This window comes from Salvelinus fontinalis, chromosome 37 (genome assembly GCF_029448725.1).
Source record: "Salvelinus fontinalis isolate EN_2023a chromosome 37, ASM2944872v1, whole genome shotgun sequence".
Classification (NCBI taxonomy): domain Eukaryota; kingdom Metazoa; phylum Chordata; class Actinopteri; order Salmoniformes; family Salmonidae; genus Salvelinus; species Salvelinus fontinalis.
Window position 1 is genome coordinate 19,429,381 of NC_074701.1, and position 24,991 is coordinate 19,454,371.

At 43.0% G+C, this 24,991-nt stretch overlaps 1 protein-coding gene across 1 annotated transcript; it reads right to left on the minus strand.

Moving 5' to 3' along the window:
- Positions 1–2,405: 2,405 nt before the first annotated feature.
- slc17a5 (solute carrier family 17 member 5) lies at positions 2,406–18,252 on the minus strand. The gene is made up of 11 exons (XM_055902348.1): positions 18,067–18,252; positions 7,186–7,379; positions 6,741–6,974; positions 6,482–6,569; positions 6,232–6,318; positions 5,874–5,992; positions 5,284–5,445; positions 5,075–5,207; positions 4,731–4,878; positions 4,462–4,552; positions 2,406–4,229 (listed from the first exon to the last, which is right to left on the minus strand). The coding sequence occupies exons 1-11, from the start codon at positions 18,143–18,145 to the stop codon at positions 4,092–4,094; spliced, it is 1,473 nt and encodes a 490-aa protein (XP_055758323.1). The 5' UTR covers positions 18,146–18,252; the 3' UTR covers positions 2,406–4,091.
- Positions 18,253–24,991: the final 6,739 nt, after the last annotated feature.

Here is a 24,991-nt window from a genome sequence, read left to right on the forward strand (position 1 = left end):
TTAGGTGGTTCTAAAAAAGAAACGTCCTCACTGTCAACTGCATTTATTTTCAGCAAACGTAACATGTGTAAATATTTGTATGAACATAAGATTCAACAAGACATAAACTGAACAAGTTCCACAGACATGTGACTAACAGAATAATGTGTCCCTGAACAAAGGGGGGTCAAAATCAAAAGTAACATTCAGTATCTGGTGTGGCCACCAGCTGCATTAAGTACTGCAGTGCATCTCCTCCTCATGGACTGCACCAGATTTGCCCGTTCTTGAGGTGAGATGTTACCCCAGTCTTCCACCAAGGCACCTGCAAGTTCCCGGACATTTCTGGGGGGACTGGCCCTAGCCCTCACCCTCTGATCCAACAGGTCCCAGAAGTGCTCAATCCAGGCTCTTCGCTGGCCATGGCAGAACACTGACATTCCTGTCTTGCAGGATATCACACACAGAACGAGCAGTATGGCGGGTGGCATTGTCATGCTGGAGGGTCATGTCAGGATGAGAATGCAGGAAGGGCACCACATGAGGGAGGAGGTCTTCCCTGTAACACAGCGTTGAGATTGCCTGCAATGCCAACAAGCTCAGTCCGATGATGCTGTGACACACCGGCCCAGACCATGACGGACCCTCCACCTCCAAATTGATCCCGCTCCAGAGTACAGGCCTCAGTGTAACGCTCATTCCATCGACCATAAACGCGAATGCGACCATCACCCGTTGTGAGACAAAACCGCGACTCGTCAGTGAAGAGCACTTTTTGCCAGTCCTGTCTGGTCCAGCGACGGTGGGTTTGTGCCCATAGGCGACGTTGTTGCCGGTGATGTCTGGTGAGGACCTGCCTTACAACAGGCCTACAAGCCCTCAGTCCAATCTCTCTCAGCCTGTTGCGGACAGTCTGAGCACTGATGGAGGGATTGTGCATTCCTGGTGTAACTCGGGCAGTTGTTGCCATCCTGTACCTGTCCTGCAGGTGTGATGTTCGGATGTAACGATCCTGTGCAGCTGTTGTTACATGTTGTCTGCCACTGCGAGCACGATCAGCGGTCCGTCCTGTCTCCCTGTAGCGCTGCCTTAGGTGTCTCACAGTACAGACATTACAATTTATTGCCCTGGCCACATTTGCAGTCCTCATGCCTCCTTGCAGCATGCCTAAGACACGTTCACACAGATGAGCAGGGACCCTGGGCATCTTTCTTTTGGTGTTTTTCAGAGTCAGTAGAAAGGCCTCTTTAGTGTCCTAAGTTTTCATAACTGTGACCTTAATTGCCTACCGTCTGTAAGCTGTTAGTGTCTTAATGACCGTTCCACAGGTGCATGTTCATTAATTATTTATGGTTCATTGAACAAGCATGGGAAACAGTGTTTAAACCCTTTACAATGAAGATCTGTGAAGTTAATTGGATTTTTACAAATTATCTTTGAAAGACCAGGGTCCTGAAAAAGAGACGTTTGTTTTTATGCTGAGTTTAGATTTGAAAGTGGGATCATCTTATCCTTTGAGGCTTTAAGTGTTCTTACACTATGATTGAACATTCAAAGCAACTGGGAAAGATCCGTGGCAGGCATCGTCACCTTAGCTTGCTATATAACTTCTGAGTGATGGGAAGCACGAGCACCACCAATCAGCCTACACCACTGCTCACACACCCGTTGTTACTATAACAACTAGCATAGCCATGTCAGCAAATGACTGCTGTCTGAACACTCACACATCCGATTTGGTCACTTTTAACTTGTCTAGACAGTCAGTATTCCAAAAACAAAACTGATTTGAGCATTAAGGCCTGCAGTGTGAACAAGGGTTAAGAGCTTTCCACACCTGGATTGTGCAACATTTCCCAAGCTGTCAAATTGGTTGTTGATCATTGCTAGACAAGACATGTAGATTTAAGTCATAACTCAGGAACATTAACCGACTTCTTGATAAACTCGTGTAGATTTGGGCTTGTGTTTCTAGGATTTTGCCTGTGCTTACCTCCATTTGTTTGTTTTATCCTGAAAAACTCCCTAGTCCTTACGATTACAAGCTCAACTATGCTTGAAAATATAGTGGTACTCAGTAATATTTCTATTCAGGACAAAAAGTTGAGTTGCCACATTTTGGTAGTATTACTTTAGTGTCTTGTTGAAAACATGTTTTGGAATATTTAATTTTGTACAGGCTCTCCTTTTCACTGTCACTTACATTAGTATTGTGGAATAACTATAATGTTGTGTATCTATCCTCAGTTCTCCTACCACAGCCACTAAACTTGAACTGTTTAAGTCAACATTGGCCTCATGGTGAAATCCCTGAGCGGTTTCCTTCCTCTCCGGCAACTGAGTTAGGCAGACAACCTGGATTTTTGTAGTGACGGTGTATTCACACCATCCAAAGTGTAATTAATAACTTCACCATGCTCAAAGGGTAATTCAATGTCTGCTTTTATTCAATCAATTTTAAATTCAGGCTGTAACACAATGTGGAAAAAGTCAAGGGGTGTGAATACTTTCTAAAGGCACTGTGTAAGACTATTATCCATGTTTTGCACAGCAGGCACATGATTGAACTTTACAGCCATATCCTGGTTGGCTTTAGAATTACCCCAAATGAACTTGTCAGTGTAGCTACAGCTTAAATGAGTCAAGACACCCATGCATATTCAATATGATTTCCTTGAAATGCTTTATTAGACTTACATCGGTCATTGACTGAAATGTGCGGTTCCTCATTTGACCTCTTAGAAGATCAAGCATAAAATATGCCAATATCCACATTTAAGATAATGTGATTACTGTGGCTGCGTTTAGACAGTTCAATTTATTACCAGTTTATTTTTTGTTGATGGGTTTACAGGTACATTATCCATTTCAATTTAGGTTTATAAAATATGTACCCGTCAGCTGACTCAATTGGTTTTCAATATTATTTTCCAGTTAAACGGTTCTCTTTTCATGGCTAGCTCAAAATTAGCTTTCCAAAAGTTATTTATATTGAGATCAGTTTCAGGAGCCCAGATGGTTTGGTAGTTGGGTTTGCCAAGGGATGCCATAACTAAATATTTGGAGTACAGGCATGCCCTTTTGATTTCCAGTTATTGTTGCGCGCAATAACAGGCAGCTCAATTCTGATTTGACAGATGGGAAAAGATCTGATTAGTCAAAAGACCAGTTAATGGAAAATAGATCAGAACGTCTAAACGCTGCCTTGTGTACAAAGCTTATACAGAGACAGTATGTAACTAACACAACGATGAAATGGCAATTTGAGAAACGGACCATTAGAGGTCTCAAACATAAGTCTGTTCCTTTAGGTGGGGGAAACAAAGCCTGCGCAATAAATATCACCCTCACATAAAGCAACCAAATTGGCAGTATGCCATGATTAACATTGTAAGTAGTGTGTAAAACAGCTCTCCATCCTCTGAAATAGTCATTAAAAATAAATCACATAGATAATCCCTTTAACTCAGTCATTGTAGTTGGTCCAGCAATTAAACATAACTGATCAGTAAAAATAATAAATTAAAGACAGATTTGGATGGTAGACAAATTTACACAGGGAATACTGCTGTTTATCAGTATTCTGTCACATGTATTGATTAGATTAAATCTACTGGATTGATGATCATAGTTCTATACTTTAGGCACAAGCGGAAGGCCAAAAAAAGTAGAAACCCACATGTATTCTATCCTGGGTGACTGTGCTCTTTCAGTTGGCAATAACTCTGCTACATACAAAAACCTTAATTTATATGGCTTTTTTCCCCTCCTGAGCATCTAAGAGGAGCAACAAATGACAGAGTGGAAATGCTACTTGTCTGTTCATTTAAGACTTGAAATGTAACGGAATTTAAAAACAAGCTAACTCTTAACTGTAAACAAAGTAAAACACTAAAAGAGGTTATCATATCACAAGAGCCTACACAAAGAGTAAAATATGAATTGATTTAAAAAAATGCACTTATACCTATTATTGGGTCCAATTACCAAAACTAAAAACGTTAAAATATTAAAGGTTACTTTAGAAGGCTATTTCCCCACTAGGGTTGTGTAGAATAGCTTGGTTGAAATGGTCCCATGGCTGTGAGTACATTTTGGTCCACCTGTCCCCCTCAGTTGCCATGGGAATGGGGATTGTGGACAGCCCAGGGTTGCACCACGCCTTGACCAAACACAGTGTAGAAAACTGCTCCAAACACGTTGATCCCAGCAGAGATGTAGAACACGGTCTGCCACTCCTCTATAGTGTTCTACAATAGGAAACAGAGCCATCTGTGACACCAATAAAGTAGGTTGAAGTTGCCCCCATCTATACTCTGGTTTAAGGTCAGTGCTGCCTTGTTTCTCCCAAATACTAGTTAAGGCTAAGCTGATCCTAGATAAGTGGCAACTTTTACACACACCCTACACTTCCAACAATCATGAGTTGTGACACTGCTTTCATTGTCTGAAAAATATGATGAAACCAGATGTGATTCTTACATTTTTGGTCAAGGCTCTTGCTATGACTGGTCCCACCATACCAGGTATTGTGGCAAAGGAGTTGGTGATTCCCAACAAAATTCCAGCATAACTAAAAGGGAAAAGGAACATTCACACTAGACAATTATACATCTCACAACAAGACAATTTGATGGTTATTTCTGTTTTACCAGTTTACTATGCCATTTGAAGTACATTTCTGGTAATTTCTCTTGCTTAAAATTAAGCACTACCATTGTAACAGTATCAATAGTGATGAATAGTCTTACGATGGGGCGATGTCGAGATGGTTGATGTTGAAGCCGGAGGCAACGATTCCTCCCAGGGAGGAAGAGATGGAAAGGAAGGCTACTGCCAGAATGTAGTTACAGCCTGTATGCCCAGCAGCCACGATAAACACTGCCGGCCCAATCATACCTACATACACAGACCGAATATGGTAAATGTAGGCTACATACATAGAAGACATTGACAACAAAAACTTGATTTATCCAAATGGGGAGGTAAAGTGAGATACAGCTAAAAGACAGACCATGTGGGTGTTTGAATTGGCAGATCGTGAGCAGAGATGTGTATGACTGCATGTGTGTGTTACGATGATGCTGCTCCTCACCTACGAGACTGAAGGCCTTCCTGACAACCACAGTCCGGTAGAAGCAGTTCTCCCTCAGGTAGTCAGCCAGCTGGCCTCCCAGCACGGCCAGCAGCCCACAGCCAATGTAGGGCAGAGCCGACAGGGCACCGTTCTAATATGAGAAAACACTGGGTTAATAACAAGAGTCTGTGGGTGTGTATAAACTCAGAACAAGTGTATAAACTCACCTCTTTGATGCTGAAGCCCAATACATCACTCATGTATGTGGGCAGCAAAGTGAGTAGCGTGTAGAATGTCCAGTTGTAGGAGAAGTGAGCCACTACTATGGCCCACAGCGGCATGGATGTAAAGATGGCCCCCCAGGGGATGTGGTCACCCGACGAAGTGAGCTGAACCAAGAGAACAAAAGACTACCAGCTTAAAATACCACTTGACTTGCATGTGAAATATCAGTTCTCACAGGCTTATTTGAGGGTGGCTGAGAAAAGCACTTTGTGGATGTAAAAAATAATAATAAAAAAATAAAGGGGGGGGTGTTTCTAGCCAATGTAAGTCAAATATAGTAAAAAAGTTATGACTGCACCAAAATGTGTTCCTCCAGTTGAATGTTGTTACACCAAATAGTTTGACATTACACCGTTACTGTAACAAAGACTTTTTTTATTTTCTTCTCAGATATACTACACAACTTCCTTGTATTCTACAATTATGAACCAAATCCTCACGAGCCTGACACAACCAGTCTGCCATTTGATCAAGAGATTGGGCCTTAGATAAAGTTCAGACACTACAATTCCCAGCTGCTTTTGCAATGTACCTCCTTCTTCAGGGAGGAAGTGATGTAGAGTCGCTCCTGTTCTGTGATCCGCGGGTGTGTGCTGGGCGTGTTACTGACAAGGAGCGCCCACAGGATGAACCACACAAATCCCACAATGCCTAAAAACAGTCAAATAATGCACAAACTAAGTTGCTTGGATAACATTGTCTGCTAAATAACTCAAATACATTTTTTTTTTTAAACAAGCATTGCTTGTGACATGGACTTCTTCACTAACTTTCCTTCATTTTCCGTAAAAAAAGATTGTATAAAACAAGGAAACAGTGTCTGTATTCCTTGCATTTGTAAGCATTAAAACAGACAACTGTCACTACAGAAAACCCTCTGCTAGCCTTACCAAAGATATAGAAGACCCAGGTCCAGTCAAGGTAAAAGCAGATCTGAGCAGACAGGGGAAGGGCGACCACTGTACCCAGCTGAGCACCTGGAGAGAGGAGATTTTTATTAAACTGCTTTGTGTAGAAATATATATATATATATTTTTTTTTAAATCACCTACATTTAGGAAAAATATAAGCCACACATGCAAACATGAGTCCCCAGAGTAAGAAAGGGTGTGTGCAGGGTGGGATAAAAGTTCACATTACCAGTGTAAGCGATGGTGAGCAACCGGCTCCTCTCCATTGGCGGGGCCCAAAATGCCCACATGGCGTGCATGGCTGGAAACGTCACTCCCTGTTGAGAAATACAAAAATATCCCTGGGTTACAGACTCGGTACACACAGAAGTAGTCAGGTAAACATTATGAGCAAAATAACCCACTTTTTTTTGTGATTAGAGGTCATACAGATGCTAAAGTGTGAGTCCTCATGAGTATAGCAAATCTTGCGTGTACACGCACACTACCTCTCCGATACCCTCCAATACTCTGACAGCGATAAGGTAGCCTGCACCCAGGTCGGCAGCCATGGGGGTGAGGAGGGTGAAAACCACAGTTCCCAGGATTCCTAGGCCCAGTAGCCATTTGGCCCCATACTTGCTTGCCAGGTAGCCCCCTGGGATCTGAGTCAGGATGTAGCCGTAGAAGAAGGAGCCCAGGATCCAGCCTTGTGTCTCAGAGTCCCAGTCATACACACTGGCCTGCCAGACACACAAAAACACAGATAATGCTTTCTGTCTGGCCAGAGCAAACAAGACAGTCAGATGTGGTTGCTAATCATGTGGTGTCGTGATTAAGTGTTACAGTCAGTCATAGTGCGGTTGTGTAATGTGTGCAGTCAGTGGTCGTCGGTATTACATGGTTACTCATATTGTGGTTGTGTTTGGGGCGAGCTGGGCTGGTGGTACTCACAGTGTGGTTGTATGTGGGGCGAGCAGGCCTGGAGTGTGCAGGACATACTGATTTGCTGGTGTTGCCGCTGGCGTCTGTGTTGTTAAGCATGTCCACCATGGCAACGCTGAGGTTTACCCTGAGGGCATAGGCCACAAAGAAACCATAACAGGAGAGCAGGGACAGACCGTACCTCGAAGAGCAGCACGCAGGGGCTGAGAGAGAGGGAAGACCAGAGAGAGTTGTGAGGTGCTATAACTAATTGGATCAGGCACAGTACAATACATTATGAGAAAGCTAAATGTTGACAGCTACGTCTTTTGTCCTTCACAATATTCAACAGCAGTGAAAGATATTTCTGCCGAGGTGCACTTTGAAGATGCTAGAACAGTCCACATTCACAAACAAAACGAGTAAAGAACAGAAACTGTTCTACTATGGGGTAGTCTGATTTATCTATTTACCTTGTTGTGCACACTGCTGTTGGAGCAAGGAATACAAGCATTTAGCTACACCCGCAATAACATCTGACAAATGTGTGTGATCAATGCATTTCGATTTATGCGAGATAAATATTTCCTTGCACAACAGCATGTGAAATTTATTGTCAGTGTTGCTTCCTAAGTGGACAGTTTGATTTCAGTGTGATTGACTTGGAGTTAGTGTGTTTAAGTGTTCCCTTTATTTTGTTTAGCAGTGTATATTTTTTTATGTCCTTTAAAAAAAAAAAAAAAATGTCACCAGAACTGACCTTTCCAGTCCTAAATTTAAAAAAAGATCGGGGGGGGGGGGGTGGCCTTGGCAGGGCTCGAATTTGGCCATAGATGCCGCCTTGTGGCCATAATGTCTTCTAAAACAATTTATGCCTTGTGGCAAAAGTGGCAGTTGTGCCCTTGGACTGAATATAAAAATTATAATTCCCTTCTCCTGGCTGCCAATCAGCATAGCCTACTCCAAAGAACCTCACTCACGTGGGTGTCTCGGATATTTCAATTCTTATTAGCCAATGCCCGTCACGTGATCAGGTCCTTCACAGGCATTGCAGTTCTGAAGTAGGCTACAAGTGAAGTACGACACATCAGGGATGCAACGGCGCGAGTCCTTCATTGAATTCCGAGTCGCATATTGAAGATGTTAGAACTGCCCACATTTACTTCAACAGCCAACAAGATGAGTAGGCCTAACGAACAGCAAAAGCACTAGTCTATTTCAATCTACTATCCCCCAACAAAAGTTGACCTATTCTATTGGTGAGCTTGTCCTGTGTGAGAAATAAATATTCCAAAAATCCTCTGGGAGAGTTGTGGGACCCAATAGATCCCAAATTAATACAAATCACTGTACATAAGATATATTTTTACGCAATGAGGCTGATGCAACAGATCAGAATGTTTAGCTTAAAATTGTAATAAACTATTAGGTTATTTCACATTATAAAAAAAAGGCAGCAATGTGCACACGGCAGTAGGCTATAAGCGCAATTGTTCCAAAATGCAATTAGCAGGAAAACACTGTCCTCAAAAGTGTGCGGTTTCATATGAGATAAAAATATCCTTTTGACATGTAGAAAGAGGGAAGCTCTAAAGCCACATCAACAAGCATGGGTTGTTAATATGACTAGGATTGTGTCTGGCTGCTGGACAACAGAAAATACTGGTGTTAATGAGGAAGGGTTTATAAAAGAATCCCCTTACCATGTTCCGACCATAGGCATGTTAAGATATGCCTCAACTGCAAAAAAATAGAAGTCCAGGTTTTAAGTAATTACATTTATGGATAAATTGTATCTAAAAGTTGACTGCCTCCACTCAGATTGCAAGGAGGGTGATGTTGCAAAGCGCAAAAGGCACTGTCCTTTCTCTCCTATCAGAATGAACAATGCCTCGAGTATGTCACAGAAGCAAGCCTTTAGACATGATTACCCTACATTACAATATTTGCAAAACATGACTGGCGTTTAGCACACACATGACCAAAAGTATGTGAACAACTGCTAGTCGAACATCTAATTTCAAATCATGGGCATTAATATGGTCCCCCCCTTTGCTGCTATAACAGCCTCCACTCATCTGGGAAGGCTTTCCACTAGATGTTGGAACATTGCTGCGGGGACTTGCTTCCGTTCAGCCACAAGAGCATTAGGGAGGCGATTAGGTCTGGCTCGCAGTCGGCGTTCCAATTCATCCCAAAGGTGTTTGATGTGATTGAGGTCAGGGCTGTGCCAGACTGTCAAGGTCTTCCACACTGATCTCAACAAACCATTTCTGTATGGACCTCGCTTTGTGCACGTGGCATTATCATGCTGAAACAGGAAATAGCCTTCCCCAAACTGTTGTTGCCACAAAGTTGGAAGTCAAGAATCGTTGCGAATGTAATTGCATGCTGTAGCATTAAGATTTCCCTTCAATGGAAATAAGGGGCCTGAACCATGAAAAACAGCCCCAGACCATTATTCCTCTTCCAAACTTTATAGTTGGCACTAGGCGGTCGGGCAGGTAACGTTCACCTGGTTTCCAAAAAAAATGGCTCCAGAGTCCAATGGCAGCGCTTGGCATTGCGCATGGTGATCTTAGGCATGTGGGCGGCTGCTCGGCTATGGAAACCCATGGATCGCTCAGTGAACAGCTCTTGTGCTGACGTTGCTTCCAAAGGCAGTTTGGAACTCTGTAGTAAGTGTTGCAAGCGAGGACAGACATTTTTACACAATACACGCTTCTGTGAATTTGACAAACTGACTTGTTGGAAAGGTGGCATCCTATGACAGTGACTTTCAACATGGCACTAACCTCTAGTAAGGCCATTCTAATGCCAATCGTTGTCTATGGAAATTGCATGGCTGTGTGCTCGATTTAATACACCTGTCAGCAACATGTGGATGAAATAGCCAAATCCACTCATTTGAAGGGGTGTCCACATACTTTGTATATATACAAAGTACCAGTCAAAAGTTTGGATACACCTACTCAATCAAGGGTTTTTCTTTACATTTACTATTTTCAACATTGTAGAATAATAGTGAAGACATCATAACTATGAAATGACACATATGGAATCATGTAGTAACCAAAGTGTTAAACAAAGATTTGTTAAACAAAAGTTAAGCAAATCAAAATATATTTAATATTTTAGATTCTTCAAAGTAGCCACCCTTTGCCTTGATGACAGCTTTGCACACTCTTGGTATTCTCAACCAGCTTCATGAGGAATGCTTTTCCAACAGTCTTGAAGGAGTTCCTACATATGCTGAACACTTGTTGGCTCCTTCTCCTTCACTTTGCGGTCCAACTCATCCCAAACCTCAACCCAATTGAGGTGGTTATCTGATGCAGCACTCCATCCCTCTCCTTGGTCAAATAGCCCTTAAACAGCCTGGATGTGTGTTTTGCATCGTTGTCCTGTTGAAAAACAAATGATAGTCCCACTAAGCGCAAACCAGATGGGATGGCGTATCGCTGCAGAATGCTGTGGTAGCCATGCTGGTTAAGTGTGCCTTGAATTCTAAATAAATCACAGACAGTATCACCAGCAAAGCACCCTCACACCTCCCATGCTTCAGTGGGAACCACACATGCAGAGATCATCCATTCTCCTACTCTGCATCTCACTAAGACACAGCGGTTGGAACCAAACATCTCAAATTAGGACTCAGACCAAAGGACAGATTTCCACCAGTCTATCCATTGCTCGTGTTTCTTGGCCCAAAAAAGTCTCTTCTTATTGATGTCCTTTAGTAGTAGTTTTTTTTGCAGCAATTCAACCATGAAGGCCTGATTCACGCAGTCTCCTCTGAACAGTTAACGTTGAGATGTCTGTTACTTGAACTCTGCGAAGCATTTATTTGGGCTGCAATTTCTGAGGCTGGTAACTAATGATCTTATCCTCTGCAGCAGAGGTAACTCTGGGTCTTCCTTTCCTGTGGCGGTCCTCATGAGAGCCAGATTTATCATAGCGCTTGATGGTGGTTGTGACTGCACTTGAAGAAACTTTCAAAGTTCTTAACTTTCAGGATTGACTGACCTTCATGTCTTAAAGTAATGGACTGTCATTTCTGTTTGCTTATTTGAGCTGTTCTTGCCATAATATGGATTTGGTCTTTTGCCAAATAGCTACCTTCTGTATACCACCCCTACCTTGTCACAACGCAACTGATTGGCTCAAACGCATTAAGGAAAGAAATTCCACAAATTAACAAGGCACATGGAGCTGGTTGAGAGAATGCCAAGTGCGTGCAAAGCTGTCACCAAGACAAAGGGTGGCTAGATCAAGAATCTCAAATATTTTTGGTTACTACATGATTCCATGTGTTATTTCATAGTTTTGATCTTCACTATTATTCTACAATGTAGAAAATATTACAAATAAAGAACCCTTGAATGAGTAGGTGTCCAAACTTTTTACTGGTACTGTAGATGTAATTAAAAGTCTCATTAAAGTTTGGCTACATTTTCAGGCGCCTCATGTCAGCATAGGTCTGGACATGACAGGATGTAGCCAAAGGCTATCACCGACACTTCAACATTTAGGCTAATATTTACGTCCATTTGCATACCAATTGTTTTTCTTAAGTGAATAAGCTCCTGTTTTTTGGTTGTCAAATACATGTAATTGGCTATTTTGGTTAATTGGGAACTTCTTGGAAGGCCAAATGGCCTTGCCCCTAAAATCCTGTGCCCCTAAAAGGCCTGTACCTCAGACCCCCTTTGTGATCCACTGCTACACATTTTTTTCAGAGGAAACACTGTTCTACAGCAAATCTGTTTTTTGTACCATTAGCTATGGCTGAGAGCAGTTTATGAGACTGAAGATTGTTATTGTTGAATCATGGCATACTTTTATTACCCAAAGCATTCCTTCCAGAACAGAAGCTTGTTTAATGCAGCCTGACAACTATTGCTCTCATGACCACCATTCAAAACCGATGTCTGTGGGAATGAAATGGTGTCTGTCTACTCTTTACCATGGAGTATCTAAACCTGGAGGTAATATAAGACATGCAACTCAGAGTGAAGGGGATGGCTCACTGTTCATGTAAATGGTTAGGCCTACAGGCTACTTCTGACAGTTGAGGCACCAGCAGGTCTAAAATAAATATTTGACAGATGAATATGGTAATATTGGTAAATAATGCATAGGAAACAAATGCTTGGTAAACTAGTTTTTTTTAATGCCCGTTTTAAAATAAACCTGCAACAGTTGTAAATGACATTTCTACAACCCGTGACACAAGCAATAAACTGCTGGCAAGAAGAAAATGCAAATCACAAGACCATGGAGAAATATTAAAGCAGTGGCACTGACTACACAGAGAAGGTAGGGTGGTCAGTTAACTAAAAGGTGAGACTGTGTCCCCCATATTCAGCTGCTGTTCACATGGTAGACTGCTTGTAGGCCCCACTCTTGTTCGGGAAACACTGGATTATCCTTACTTCTCCCACCACTACCACTCTCCCCACTCCATTATATCAAAACACAAAAAAACGGGGCAACTTCCAGACAGTTACATAGGCCTAACAGGCTGACTATGCCTAAATTCTTACCTGACAGGACAGCAGACATCCATTTCCGTAACACACTTGAGTGCATTTCCATAAGTTATTTAGCGTGGTTCTCAAACTCAATATGCTTAACCAATATTGATCTGTCCAGAAGAAAAACGTTGTGGCCTTTTAACAGATTTAGAAATTGGATGTGTTGATTCCTGCTTGCTGGCTTCAATTTGCTACAGGAGAAGCGCAACCCCAGTAGGCTAATCGACCTTATGTATACATACCCTAAGTTGATTCCTGGGCCTAAGGAGAGGTGGAGTCAAGGAGTACACGATACGATCCTCAAATAATATCCCGATATATAACTATCCCCCCCATCACTAGCGATTAAGGACCGTTTAAAACGGACCAGTTAGAGCCCTGAAGGAGCATCTGTCTCCCAGGGGAATGTCCCACTATTAGTCCAAGGGCCACTAACCAAAAAGTGTTGTGACACAGAAAACAATAACGTAAAATGTCTACATCATTTTGGAGATCCATTTATTAAGAATTTGTGATCGACAACTTGTAAAAAGGTTGCACATTAAATATTAGAAACAAAGGTAAAATTTTGAAATCATAGTGCATTTTGGGTAAATTCTCCCATCTTGGTTACAATTGTTACACATGTTCTCATAATTGCAGAAAGCAACACATGTACTGAGTAGAGTCTCGGGCTGGGCGATATGGCCTACAGCTTGTTGGGGCGGCAGGTAGCCTAGTGGTTAGAGCGTTGGGCCAGTAACCTAAAGGTTGCTGGATCAAATCTCTGAGCTAACAAGGTAAAAATCTGTCGTCTGCCCCTGAACAAGGCAGTTGGCCTACTGGGGAACAATGGGTTGTCATTGTAAATAAGACTTTGTTCTTAACTGACTTGCCTAGTTAAACAAAAGGTTACTTTTTAAAAAATATATAATTAAGAAATTGGCCAAAATATATTTTAAACATTGTATTTAATGTTTTTGAATAATACAAGTTCACCAATTTCTTCATGAGTAGTGCTAGGGTCACACACACACCTAGGGTCACGCACTATTCTAAGTGATTTCAATGGGCCTTTCTGCATTGTGATTGTTTTCTACTGTTCAATTCAACCAAAACCATGTCAGCATTTTCATCAACTTCTGCATTTGTTGCACTCATTTCCACACTGCAAAGTAGGGCTGCACGATATGGGCAAACAATCTATACCTTATTTTTACCCAAATGCTGCAACTGCGATTTGACTTGCAATTTAGAGTAAAACACTTTGGTGAACTGTTGGAATCATGGAAATAGAATGATTATTCTAATTCTATAGTTAGAATATAATATAGTGGGCACTTTGAATTCAATGTTGTTTGACCATTCCCAATCTGGCCCTCAAACCATCATGGTCACCTTATAATCCCCAGTTTACAATTGGCTAATTCATCCCCCTCCTCTCCCCTGTAACTATTCCCCAGGTCGTTGCTGCAAATGAGAACGTGTTCTCAGTCAATTTACCTGGTAAAATAACTGTAAAATAAATAAAAAAATTACAACGAATGAAAGTGCCAGAGAGGAGTTATTGTGACATCAACAGTTCCTACCCTAAGTGTTTCCTAGGGGACTCTATAATATTTGGCTACATTGAAAGTTCTCTTAGCTACTTAATGTAGCTAACTTTCTTGCTTAGCATATTCCTCTAATTTAGACAACGTGCTGATTTAGGTCTACACCATCCCTGGTATTATCAGGCTGTATATATAGCTAATTACGTTTGCTCTGACTCAGTACATTTATTAGCTAGCGATTAGCGGCCCAACTTGCTAAGAAAAGACCAAACTAGCTGTTTGCAGATTTAAGAAACACAAACCAATAGTGTAATTATAGAACGCTAGTGGATTTATACACTGCTCAAAAAAATAGAGGGAACACTTAAACACAATGTAACTCCAAGTCAATCACACTTATGTGAAATCAAACTGTCCACTTAGGAAGCAACACTGATTGACAATAAATTTCACATGCTGTTGTGCAAATGGAATAGACAAAAGGTGGAAATTATAGGCAATTAGCAAGACACCCCCCAAAACAGGAGTGATTCTGCAGGTGGTGACCACAGACCACTTCTCAGTTCCTATGCTTCCTGGCTGATGTTTTGGTCACTTTTGAACGCTGGCGGTGCTCTCACTCTAGTGGTAGCATGAGACGGAGTCTACAACCCACACAAGTGGCTCAGGTAGTGCAGTTCATCCAGGATGGCACATCAATGCGAACTGTGGCAAAAAGGTTTGCTGTGTCTGTCAGCGTAGTGTCCAGAGCATGCAAGCGCTACCAGGAAACAGGCCAGTACATCAGGAGACGTGGAGGAGGCCGTAGGAGGGCAACAACCCAGCAGCAGGACCGCTACCTCCGCCTTTGTGCAAGGAGGTGCACTGCCAGCGCCCTGCAAAATGACCTCCAGCAGGCCACAAATGTGCATGTGTCTGCTCAAACGGTCAGAAACAGACTCCATGAGGGTGGTATGAGGGCCCGACGTCCACAGGTGGAGGTTGTGCTTACAGCCCAACACCGTGCAGGACATTTGGCATTTGCCAGAGAACACCAAGATTGGCAAATTCGCCACTGGCGCCCTGTGCTCTTCACAGATGAAAGCAGGTTCACACTGAGCACATGAGCACATGTGACAGACGTGACAGAGTCTGGAGACGCCGTGGAGAACGTTCTGCTGCCTGCAACATCCTCCAGCATGACCGGTTTGGCGATGGGTCAGTCATGGTGTGGGGTGGCATTTCTTTGTGGGGCCGCACAGCCCTCCATGTGCTCGCCAGAGGTAGCCTGACTGCCATTAGGTACCGAGATGAGATCCTCAGACCCCTTGTGAGACCATATGCTGACACATGCACATTTGTGGCCTGCTGGAGGTCATTTTGCAGGGCTCTGGCAGTGCACCTCCTTGCACTAAGGCGGAGGTACCGGTCCTGCTGCTGGGTTGTTGCCCTCCTACGGCCTCCTCCACGTCTCCTGATGTACTGGCCTGTCTCCTGGTAGCGCCTGCATGCTCTGGACACTACGCTGACAGACACAGCAAACCTTTTTGCCACAGTTCGCATTGATGTGCCATCCTGGATGAACTGCACTACCTGAGCCACTTGTGTGGGTTGTAGACTCCGTCTCATGCTACCACTAGAGTGAGAGCACCGCCAGCATTCAAAAGTGACCAAAACATCAGCCAGGAAGCATAGGAACTGAGAAGTGGTCTGTGGTCACCACCTGCAGAATCACTCCTGTTTTGGGGGGTGTCTTGCTAATTGCCTATAATTTCCACCTTTTGTCTATTCCATTTGCACAACAGCATGTGAAATTTATTGTCAATCAGTGTTGCTTCCTAAGTGGACAGTTTGATGTCACATAAGTGTGATTGACTTGGAGTTACATTGTGTTGTTTAAGTGTTCCCTTTATTTTTTTGAGCAGTGTAGTAAGAAGCAAAATGAAAACAGCATCGATGTCATCAACATTGTTGAATGTGCTGTATTGCCCATGCAGCCTGGTTTAAGAACAAATGCTCGTGGCGGGGCTAAGTCTGTCTGTATAGGCAGCATGGAGAGAGCGGGGATAGAGATGACTCAAGTAGCGAACACCAAAACTGGACGTTACAGGCGTATCACAATTAACAAACCAAAACATTCAAATACCGCTATAGAAGGTAAAGTAAAAACCGGTCCGTGCATCAATACTGGTATATCATCAACTACGGTATACCGCCTAACACTACATAAAAATAACTTTAACTAGTCAAGTCAGTTCAGAACAAATTATTATTTACATTGACGGCCTACCCTATATGGGGACTGCAGTTTCTATATGCAGCGCCCACTACATGCTGCACCCACTACGCATCACTACATACCGTTCCCACTGCCATTGAGGCTCCAAGCTAGCTAGGACCTTTGTACAGTGTCCTTTGATCCCGCCTGACGAGCACTGCTTTCTTGCAGTTATTTTAACATTACGGCGAGGGTAGTGCCAGACAAGAGTTGGGTTTGCTACACTAGCTAGCTACTTGCACTGCAGTAACCGTAACAGAAATGCGGGAGAGCAGTGCTCGGCAGGCTGGGGCGAAGGACAATGTGTGCCGGTGTCCTAGCTAGCTAGAAGCCTCCTGTGGGTTTTTTGGCGGTTGGCATCCAACGTTATTGGTGCATTACCGCCACCTGGTGTGTGGACCAGAGACAGCGCTAGCAGCCTCAATGGCAGTGTGCCCAGTCTGTATTGACACTGTGTGGCATGTAGTGGGCATGGCATGTAGTAACCGCAATCTGCAGATAGATATTATAGCAGGTACCGGACCGGAGGAGTCAAATAATCATATGAGATATGATGCTGTTGAAACACACTAAATATATTTTTTTGGCAGATTGGTTGCCACGCAAGACTGCTTGCTGCTTCCTTGTAGCATTTCAGCTAACCATAACTCATTCTCCTAACCTGCCAAGTTAGTTCTCCTAAACGCTAAATAGGCAACAGCCAGGTTCAGGAATACAGTATTTTCAATCCACCTCAGGTATCATTGTAGGTCGTCACTAGCTACTACAGCCAAAGTCCTAAACCCCGCCTATTTCCACAATTTATCTTCTTAAAATTGTATTTTCAAATGAACCCCACTGCTAACCTTAAGACCAAAAAGTAAATTTTATTTTTCATTAACTTTTACGATATAGATGACTTTATGGCTGTGTGGTAACTAGTGGAAACTGTCTTTCTACGCCTGCTACGTTAGGTTTCCATACACCAACGTGTCGATCCACCCACTTATTTTGCAACGCCACTTTTACGCAGTTCAGTTACCCATACCTGGTTCTGGGCCACGGGACAACACATTTGATTGGTGGCCCTTGGACCCCACCATTTCAATAATACATGTCACTAATAGCAAATGGACGGGCTGATCAAACAAGTAGCTAAAGACTATGGTTTACCGTAAATCATACAGTCGAGCCAAAACATTATGAACAGTTCTCTATATTACCTGTGTAAATACGTTTTTTTTTAAGTGCCCTGGGGTTAAGGAATGTTTTTGGGATTTTTAAGTCTCAGCGGAGCACCTGATTAAATGTTTGGTTCAAATTGGGCTGAAGCGCGTTTAGGGTACGCTCTCTTTCCATCACCTGATTCTCGTAAACAAAAAAAGGGTGAGGCAGTTTGCAAGCAGCAGAGGGATTAACGTTAGTTTGCTACTGTAACTAGCTAGTTACGCATATCATTTATTCGAATGTTTCGAAATTAAATAGTAAGTTAGTAGGCATTTCGTTTAGCAGGCATTTTTTCTGTAGTCTGTCAATTTAAGGACGCCGATTGTAAATATTAGTTAGCTATCTAACACGGCAGGTGTGTCAGCTGGCACTCGCTCACCTCTTTCGACTTTTTCATCTTGTTGACTGAGCAACAATGGTTGTTCTTGGTCATCGGTCTCCGATATATATCGGTCCATTGCACATCAGAGTTCAATGTTTTGAGTTGCCATACCTGTAGTTAAAATTTAGCTATTTATATGAACTGTGAACGGAAGTTTGGAAAGGAACCGGTGTGACGTCTATTTCTTCTTCTTTGGTGGGGTTTTACGGCGGACTACATCCTCCAATGGTGTATTGCGCCATCTATTGGGTGGGGTGAAAACTAAGCAGCGTTAACTCCAAAAAAGGGGGAAGCTTTAAAAACATAATATTTTATTTAACTAGCGAAGTCAGTTAAGAACAAATTCTTATTTACAATGACGGCCTACATCGGCCAAACCTGGAAGACGCTGGGCCAATTGTGCACCGTCCAATGTAACTTCATAGCCTGTATTCAAACCAGGGTGTCTGTAGTGACACCTCAAGCACTGAGATGCAGTGCCTTAGACCACTGCACCACTCAGGAGCCCCTATAAAACATTAAACAAAACACACACACAAATCATACTCAGTCTTACTCAAATGTCTACTCAGATCACTACACAGGCTCCAATAATGTTTGTACCATGTTGTGCTGCTACAATGTTGTTGCCATGTGGTGTTGCTACCATGCTGTGAAGTCATGTGTTGCTGCCATGCTATGTTGTTGTCTTAGGTCTCTCTTTATGTAGTGTTGTGGTGTCTCTTGTTGTGATGTGTGTTTTGTTCTATATTTTTTTTATCCCAGCCCCCGTCCCCGCAGGAGGCCTTTTGCCTTTTGGTAGGCCGTCATTGTAAATAATAATTTATTCTCAACTGACTTGCCTAGTTAAATAATGCTTAAATAAAAATTAAATAAATGGTGCCCAAGAGGGGAGAACATCTTCAGATAGTATTCGCTGCAATGTCTCAGCTATGAAGTCCTGGAGATCCAAAAACCCTTTACCGCATTTACAATGATATCCAATTTCTTTGATTTCTTGTTAGTTTGGCCACTACAATTTAGCACCTGCGCAATAAACGCAACAAAATCCACCATCTTCACAATCGTTGTTTCAGGATCCCTCAACTGATGATTGACATTCTCTGCGGGGTATCCACTGCCATATCTTCCTCATCTCCATTTTTTGCAGGCCATTAATAATTTGGCCATGTAAAAATGTATTTGAATGGGCGTTTCACGATCTGACATGATGGTTGCCTCCTGGGCTTTACATTGGAGTTTAGCATTTTTTTTCATGGTTCTAGTTCGATAAAATGGCACCGATGGAGAAGGGCAACATCTTACGAGTTCCAACCTAACTTTGCCCTATAGTGACTTTTATCGTTTTTATCTTTACTTTTTTTGTACAGAAAGTTCATACTATTATCACATATGACCGCCAAGCACTTATGGACATCAGATCGACAGTTACTAACCTTGATTTCAAATACGACTTCAACTCCAACTCAGCTGTTCCACTGTTCAAACCGGACCTTATTTCTTTGTTCCATGGGCTAACAAAATACTGCAGTTATAGATGTGGGTGACAAGGTGGAGTCCTGGTGAAATTGAGGTGAAGAGAAAAGTGAACGGCGGCGCTCCCCTCCGTTCTATTGGCAAATGGCCAGTCACTCGAGAATGAGATGGATGAGCTTCGTTCGATAGTCTCCTATCAGAGAGACTTGAAAAGCTGCAATACTTTGCATTTTGTTTTTTGTGTGTTATCTGTTAAATGTATGCTCAGCCCACATGCTCACACGCTCTATACATTGAGAGTACAAAACGTTAGGAACACATGCTCTTTCCATGACAGACTGACCAGGTAAAATCTATGATCCCTTGTTAATGATTTTCACAATTCACAAGCATGCTTGGTGCTTATACTGATGTTTAGGTTACTAATATTTTCTTAATTGACCATGCATCTTTGTGGTTTGGGTATTTGTATTTGTTTCGTCATCATAAAAATATGCTTTACTGTGTTTCATAGTCGTAACAAACGCACTACACAAATAAAATAGATTTTACACAGTAACATAAAGTAATGAATGTGTTATTGTTCTTTCAAATAGTTACATTTCATATTCTAATGCTATCTTCATAAGGCTGGCGGCTACTCTAGCCCACTTTTATTCTACCCACAGAAATGCATACAAGGCCCCTCTCGTCCTCCCTTTGGAAAATATGACCTTGACTCCATTCTCCTGCTTCCTGTTTACAAACAAAAACTCAAACAGGAAGTACCAGTGGTTCGCTTAATACGAAGTGGTCGGACGAAGCAGACACGAGGCTACAAGACTGTTTTGCTAGGACAGACTGGGATATGTTCTGGGATTCATCCGATAGCATTGAGTAGTTTACCACAACAGTCATGGGCTTCATCAATAAGTACATAGACGATGTCGTCCCACAATGACTATAAGAACGTATCCAAACCAAAAATCAAGGATTACAGGCATTATCCGTGCTGGGCTAAAGACTAGAGCTACCGCTTACAAGAAACGGGACACGGATGAATACAAGAAAGCCCGCCTCTAACGAGACATCAAACATGCAAAAGGACAATATAGGAGGAAGGTGGAATCATATTACACCGGCTCTGACGCTTGTCGTATGTGGCAGGGCTTGCAGACAATAACAGATTACAAAGGAAAACCCAGCCATGAGTTGCCCAGCGATAAAGAACTCTCAAACGAGCTAAATGCCTTTTATGCTCGCTTCGAGGAATAGAAAATTTTGCCTTGTGTGAAAGCCCCTGCTTTTTTAGATGACTGTGTGATCTTGCTCTCTGTGGCCGTTGTGAGAAAAACAGGTTAACAATCACAAGGCCTCTGAGCCAGACGGAATACCAGGGCACGTTCTCAAAGCATGCGCAGACCAGCTGGCAAGTGTCTTCACAGACATTTTAAATATCTCCCAGTCTGTAATCCCAACATCTTTTAAGATGACCACCATTATCCCTGTTCCAAAGAGCTCCAAGGTAACCTGCCCAAATGACTATCGCCCTGTAGCACTCACATCTGTAATTATGAAGTGCTTTGAAATGTTGGTCATGACACACATGAACACCATCATCCCAGAAACCCTGAACCCACTCCAACTGACATACCACCCCAACAGATCCACAGATGACACAATCTCTATTGCACTTCACACTTCCCTCTCCCACCTGGACAAGAGGGGAAATAACTACACTAAATTATCAAAAGTATGTAGACACCTGCAAGTCAAACATCGCATTCCAAAATCATGGGCATTAATATAGAGTTTCCCCCCCCCCCCCCCCCTTTTGCTGCAATAACAGCCTCCACACTTCTGGGAAGGCTTTTCACTAGTTGTTGGAACATTGCTGCGGGGACTTGCTTCCATTCAGCCACAAGAGCATTAGCGAGGTTGGGCACTGACGTTGGGCGATTAGGCCTGGCTCGCAGTTGGCATTCCAATTCCCAAAGTCTTTCAATGGTGTTGAGGTCAGGGCTCTGTACAGGCCAATCAAGTTCATACACACCGATCTCGACAAACCATTTCTGTATGGCCCTCGCTTTTGCTTCCGAGTGGCGCAGCAGTCTAAGGCACTGCATCGCAGTGCTTGAGGCGTCACTCCAGACCCGGGTTCGATCCCAGGCTGTGTCACAGCTGGCCGTGACTGCGAGACCCATGAGGCGGCGCACAATTGGCAAGCGTCATCCGGACCCTTGTCCCATCGCACTCTAGAGACTCCTGTGGCCGGCGTATGCACTCTGACACGGTCGCCAGGTGTACAGTGTTTCCTCGGACACATTGGTGAGGCTGGATTCCGGGTTAAGCAGGCATTGTGTCAAGAAGCAGTGCGGCTTGTCTGGGTCGTGTTTCGGAGGACGCACGGCTCTCGACCTTCGCCTCTCCTGAGTCCCTACGTGACTTGCAGCGATGGGACAAGACTGCAACAACCAATTGGATGCAACAAAATTGGGGAGAAAAAAGGTGTAAAAAAAAAAGAAGATATAAAATAAAATACGTTAAAAATAAATATAATATATATAATAATATATATATATATAAATAAATATATATGACTCGCGGGCCGGATTGAAATGCCTGGCGGGCCGTACTTTGCCCCCCCTTGGTCTAGAATGTCATTGTATGCTGAAGGCGATGAGTCAGCCTATAGGACGGAGGTCAGAGACTTAGCAGTGTGGCCAAACTGAGCACCTGGGGGAGAAAGGCCTTGGTCAGGGAGGTGACCAAGAACCTTAAGGTCACTCTGACAGAGCTCCAAATTTCCTCTGTGGAGATGGGAGGACCTTTCAAAAGGACAACCATCTCTGCAGCACTCCACCAATCAGGCCTTTATGGTAGAGTGGACAGACGAAAGCCACTCCTCAGTCAAAGGCACATTACAGCCCGCTCGAAGTTAAGTCTCTGAATGTCCTTGGGTTGCCCAGCCAGAGCCCGGACTTGAACCTGATCGAACATCTCTGGAGAGACCTGAAAATAGCTGTGCAGCGACGCTCCCCATCCAACCTGACAAACCTTGAGAGGATCTGCTGAGAAGAATGGGAGAAACACCTCAAATACTGGTGTGCCAAGCTTGTAGCATCATACCCAATAAGACTTGAGGCTGTAATCGCTGCCAAAGGTGCTCAACAAAGTACTGAGTAAAGGGTCGGAATTCTTACGTAAATGTCTTATTTCCGTTTTTAATTTTTAATAAATTAGCAAAAAAATCTAAAAACCTGTTTTTGCTTTGTCAATATAGGGTAGTGTGAAAATTGATAAGTAAAAAAACAATTGAATACATTTTTCGAATAAGGCTGTAAGGTAACAACATTTGGAAAAGTAAAGGGGTCTGAATACTTTCTGAATGCACTGTACATACGCACACACACACTTTTACACTCACCATTTGCTGCTGCTACTCTGTTCTTTATTTTACTCTTATTATCTATCCTGATGCCTAGTCACTTTACGCTGCCTTCATGTACATATCTACCTCAGATACTTCCTACCTCTGCACCTTGATCTGGTACTGGTACTTCCTGTATATAGCTCCATTCTTGTGTATTTTATTTTAGTCCTCGTGTGGCTCAGTTGGTAGAGCATGGCGCTTGCAACGCCAGGGTTGTGGGTTCATTCCCCACGGGGGGACCAGGATGAATATGTATGAACTTTACAATTTGTAAGTTGCTCTTAGTCTGCTAAATGACTTAAATGTTACTATTTTATTTGCATTATTAATTTTAAACTGCATCATTGGGATGGGCTGGTAAGCAAGCATGTCACGGTAAAGTCTACACCAGTTGTATTCCGCATGTGAGCATTTTGAACGAAGAGACATTTAGGAGCCAAATGAGCCCACTCTTTTACCTGAACGGAGCCAAATGAGCCAGCTAACCAAAAAGACTCTGAATGACAATCACTACCATGTATCCTCACATGCTGACCACACCGCTCGCACCACGAGCGTTGCAAAATAAATGTACACATACATGTTATTCAATCATTGCACCCACACTCAGTGATGCCAACTTAGCAATTTTGTTGCTAGATTTAGCAACTTTTCATAGTACCCTGGCAACTGTTTTCAAACAGCACCTAGCAGCAAAGTTAGCTACTTTTAAAAATGTATTTGGAATTTGTAGCAACTTTTGAAAAGTCACTCAAAGGCTAAAATGCATGCATTTTCCCTCTAAATGACACAAAACCGATTTTCTCTGTTACACACTCAGTCACAACACACTGCCTGGCTGCAAAAGTGCATTGTGAGTGAAGTCAGCAGCAGGCGCTCAGCTCGTGCACAGGCAGCAGCAGGCGCTCAGCTCATGCACAGGCAGCAACAGGCCAGCAGCAATTTCAGCAAATTGCAAATCATTGTTAGCTGACTGCAGCAGCAGTAGTATGCGTTCGACGAGACAAACCCAATGAATATAGTTGGTCACGAATGTTTGATCTTGAACAGAACTTACAATCAACATGCCTCAATCAAAATTGTACAGCCAGAAGTACAGAAAAGAGTGGGAGTCTGTACCTGCATTTAAAGGGTGGCTGAAGCCAGTAATTGGGGATGATTGACGTACTGCAAATCAGATATGCTTGCAAAAATGTATGACATCAAAAAACATTGTGCTACAGCAAAGCATATAAGCATATAAATCAAAACCGTACAACCCCGCAACGCAGTCTACATTACCACAGTTGGTTAAGAAAGTGGATAACTGCAAAAGCGCAGAAGCTACTATGGCAATGGCCATTGCGGAGCATTGTTCGCTGCTAGCATGCCACCATTAGGTATGGCTTGCAAAACTGCCTTTTCAGATTCTGTGGCAGCAGCAAACTACCAAATGCACCGCATCAAGTGCACAGAAATTATTAAAGGAGTAGTGGCTCCTTATTTTCTCAAAAGGGTAACATCAGATGTGGGGGATGAGAAGTTCAGTCTCCTTCTGGATGTGTCCACTGATGTCAGTGTCTTGAAATACCTGGGTGTGGTGATTCGGTATTTCAGTGCTAAAAAAGTACCGTTGTGTCCACATTTCTTGGGCTGGTTGAATTGGAGGGGGGCGATGCCAGATCAATAGCAAAGGTGGTAGTTGAGTTTCTTGAAAAGTGTAACCTTAAAAAAGAGAATCTTCAGGGTATTGGCACTGATAATGCGTCCGTGATGACTGGGGTGCACAACTGGGTGCACAACATTTTAAAGGAGGAATGTGCATTGCCCAATTTGGTACTCATCCGCTGTATGTGCCATTCATTACAATTGGCTCTCAGTGCAGCATCTAAAAGAAACCATCCCCAGGAGTGTTGAGTACTTAATCAGGGAAACCTATAACTGTTTTTTGATTTCCCCAAAACGGCGCGAGGCGTACAAAGCAGTGTATGCCACCATTAATTGTGTCCAGAAACCCCTGCAGATCACCAAAGTGTGTGCCACACGTTGGCTATC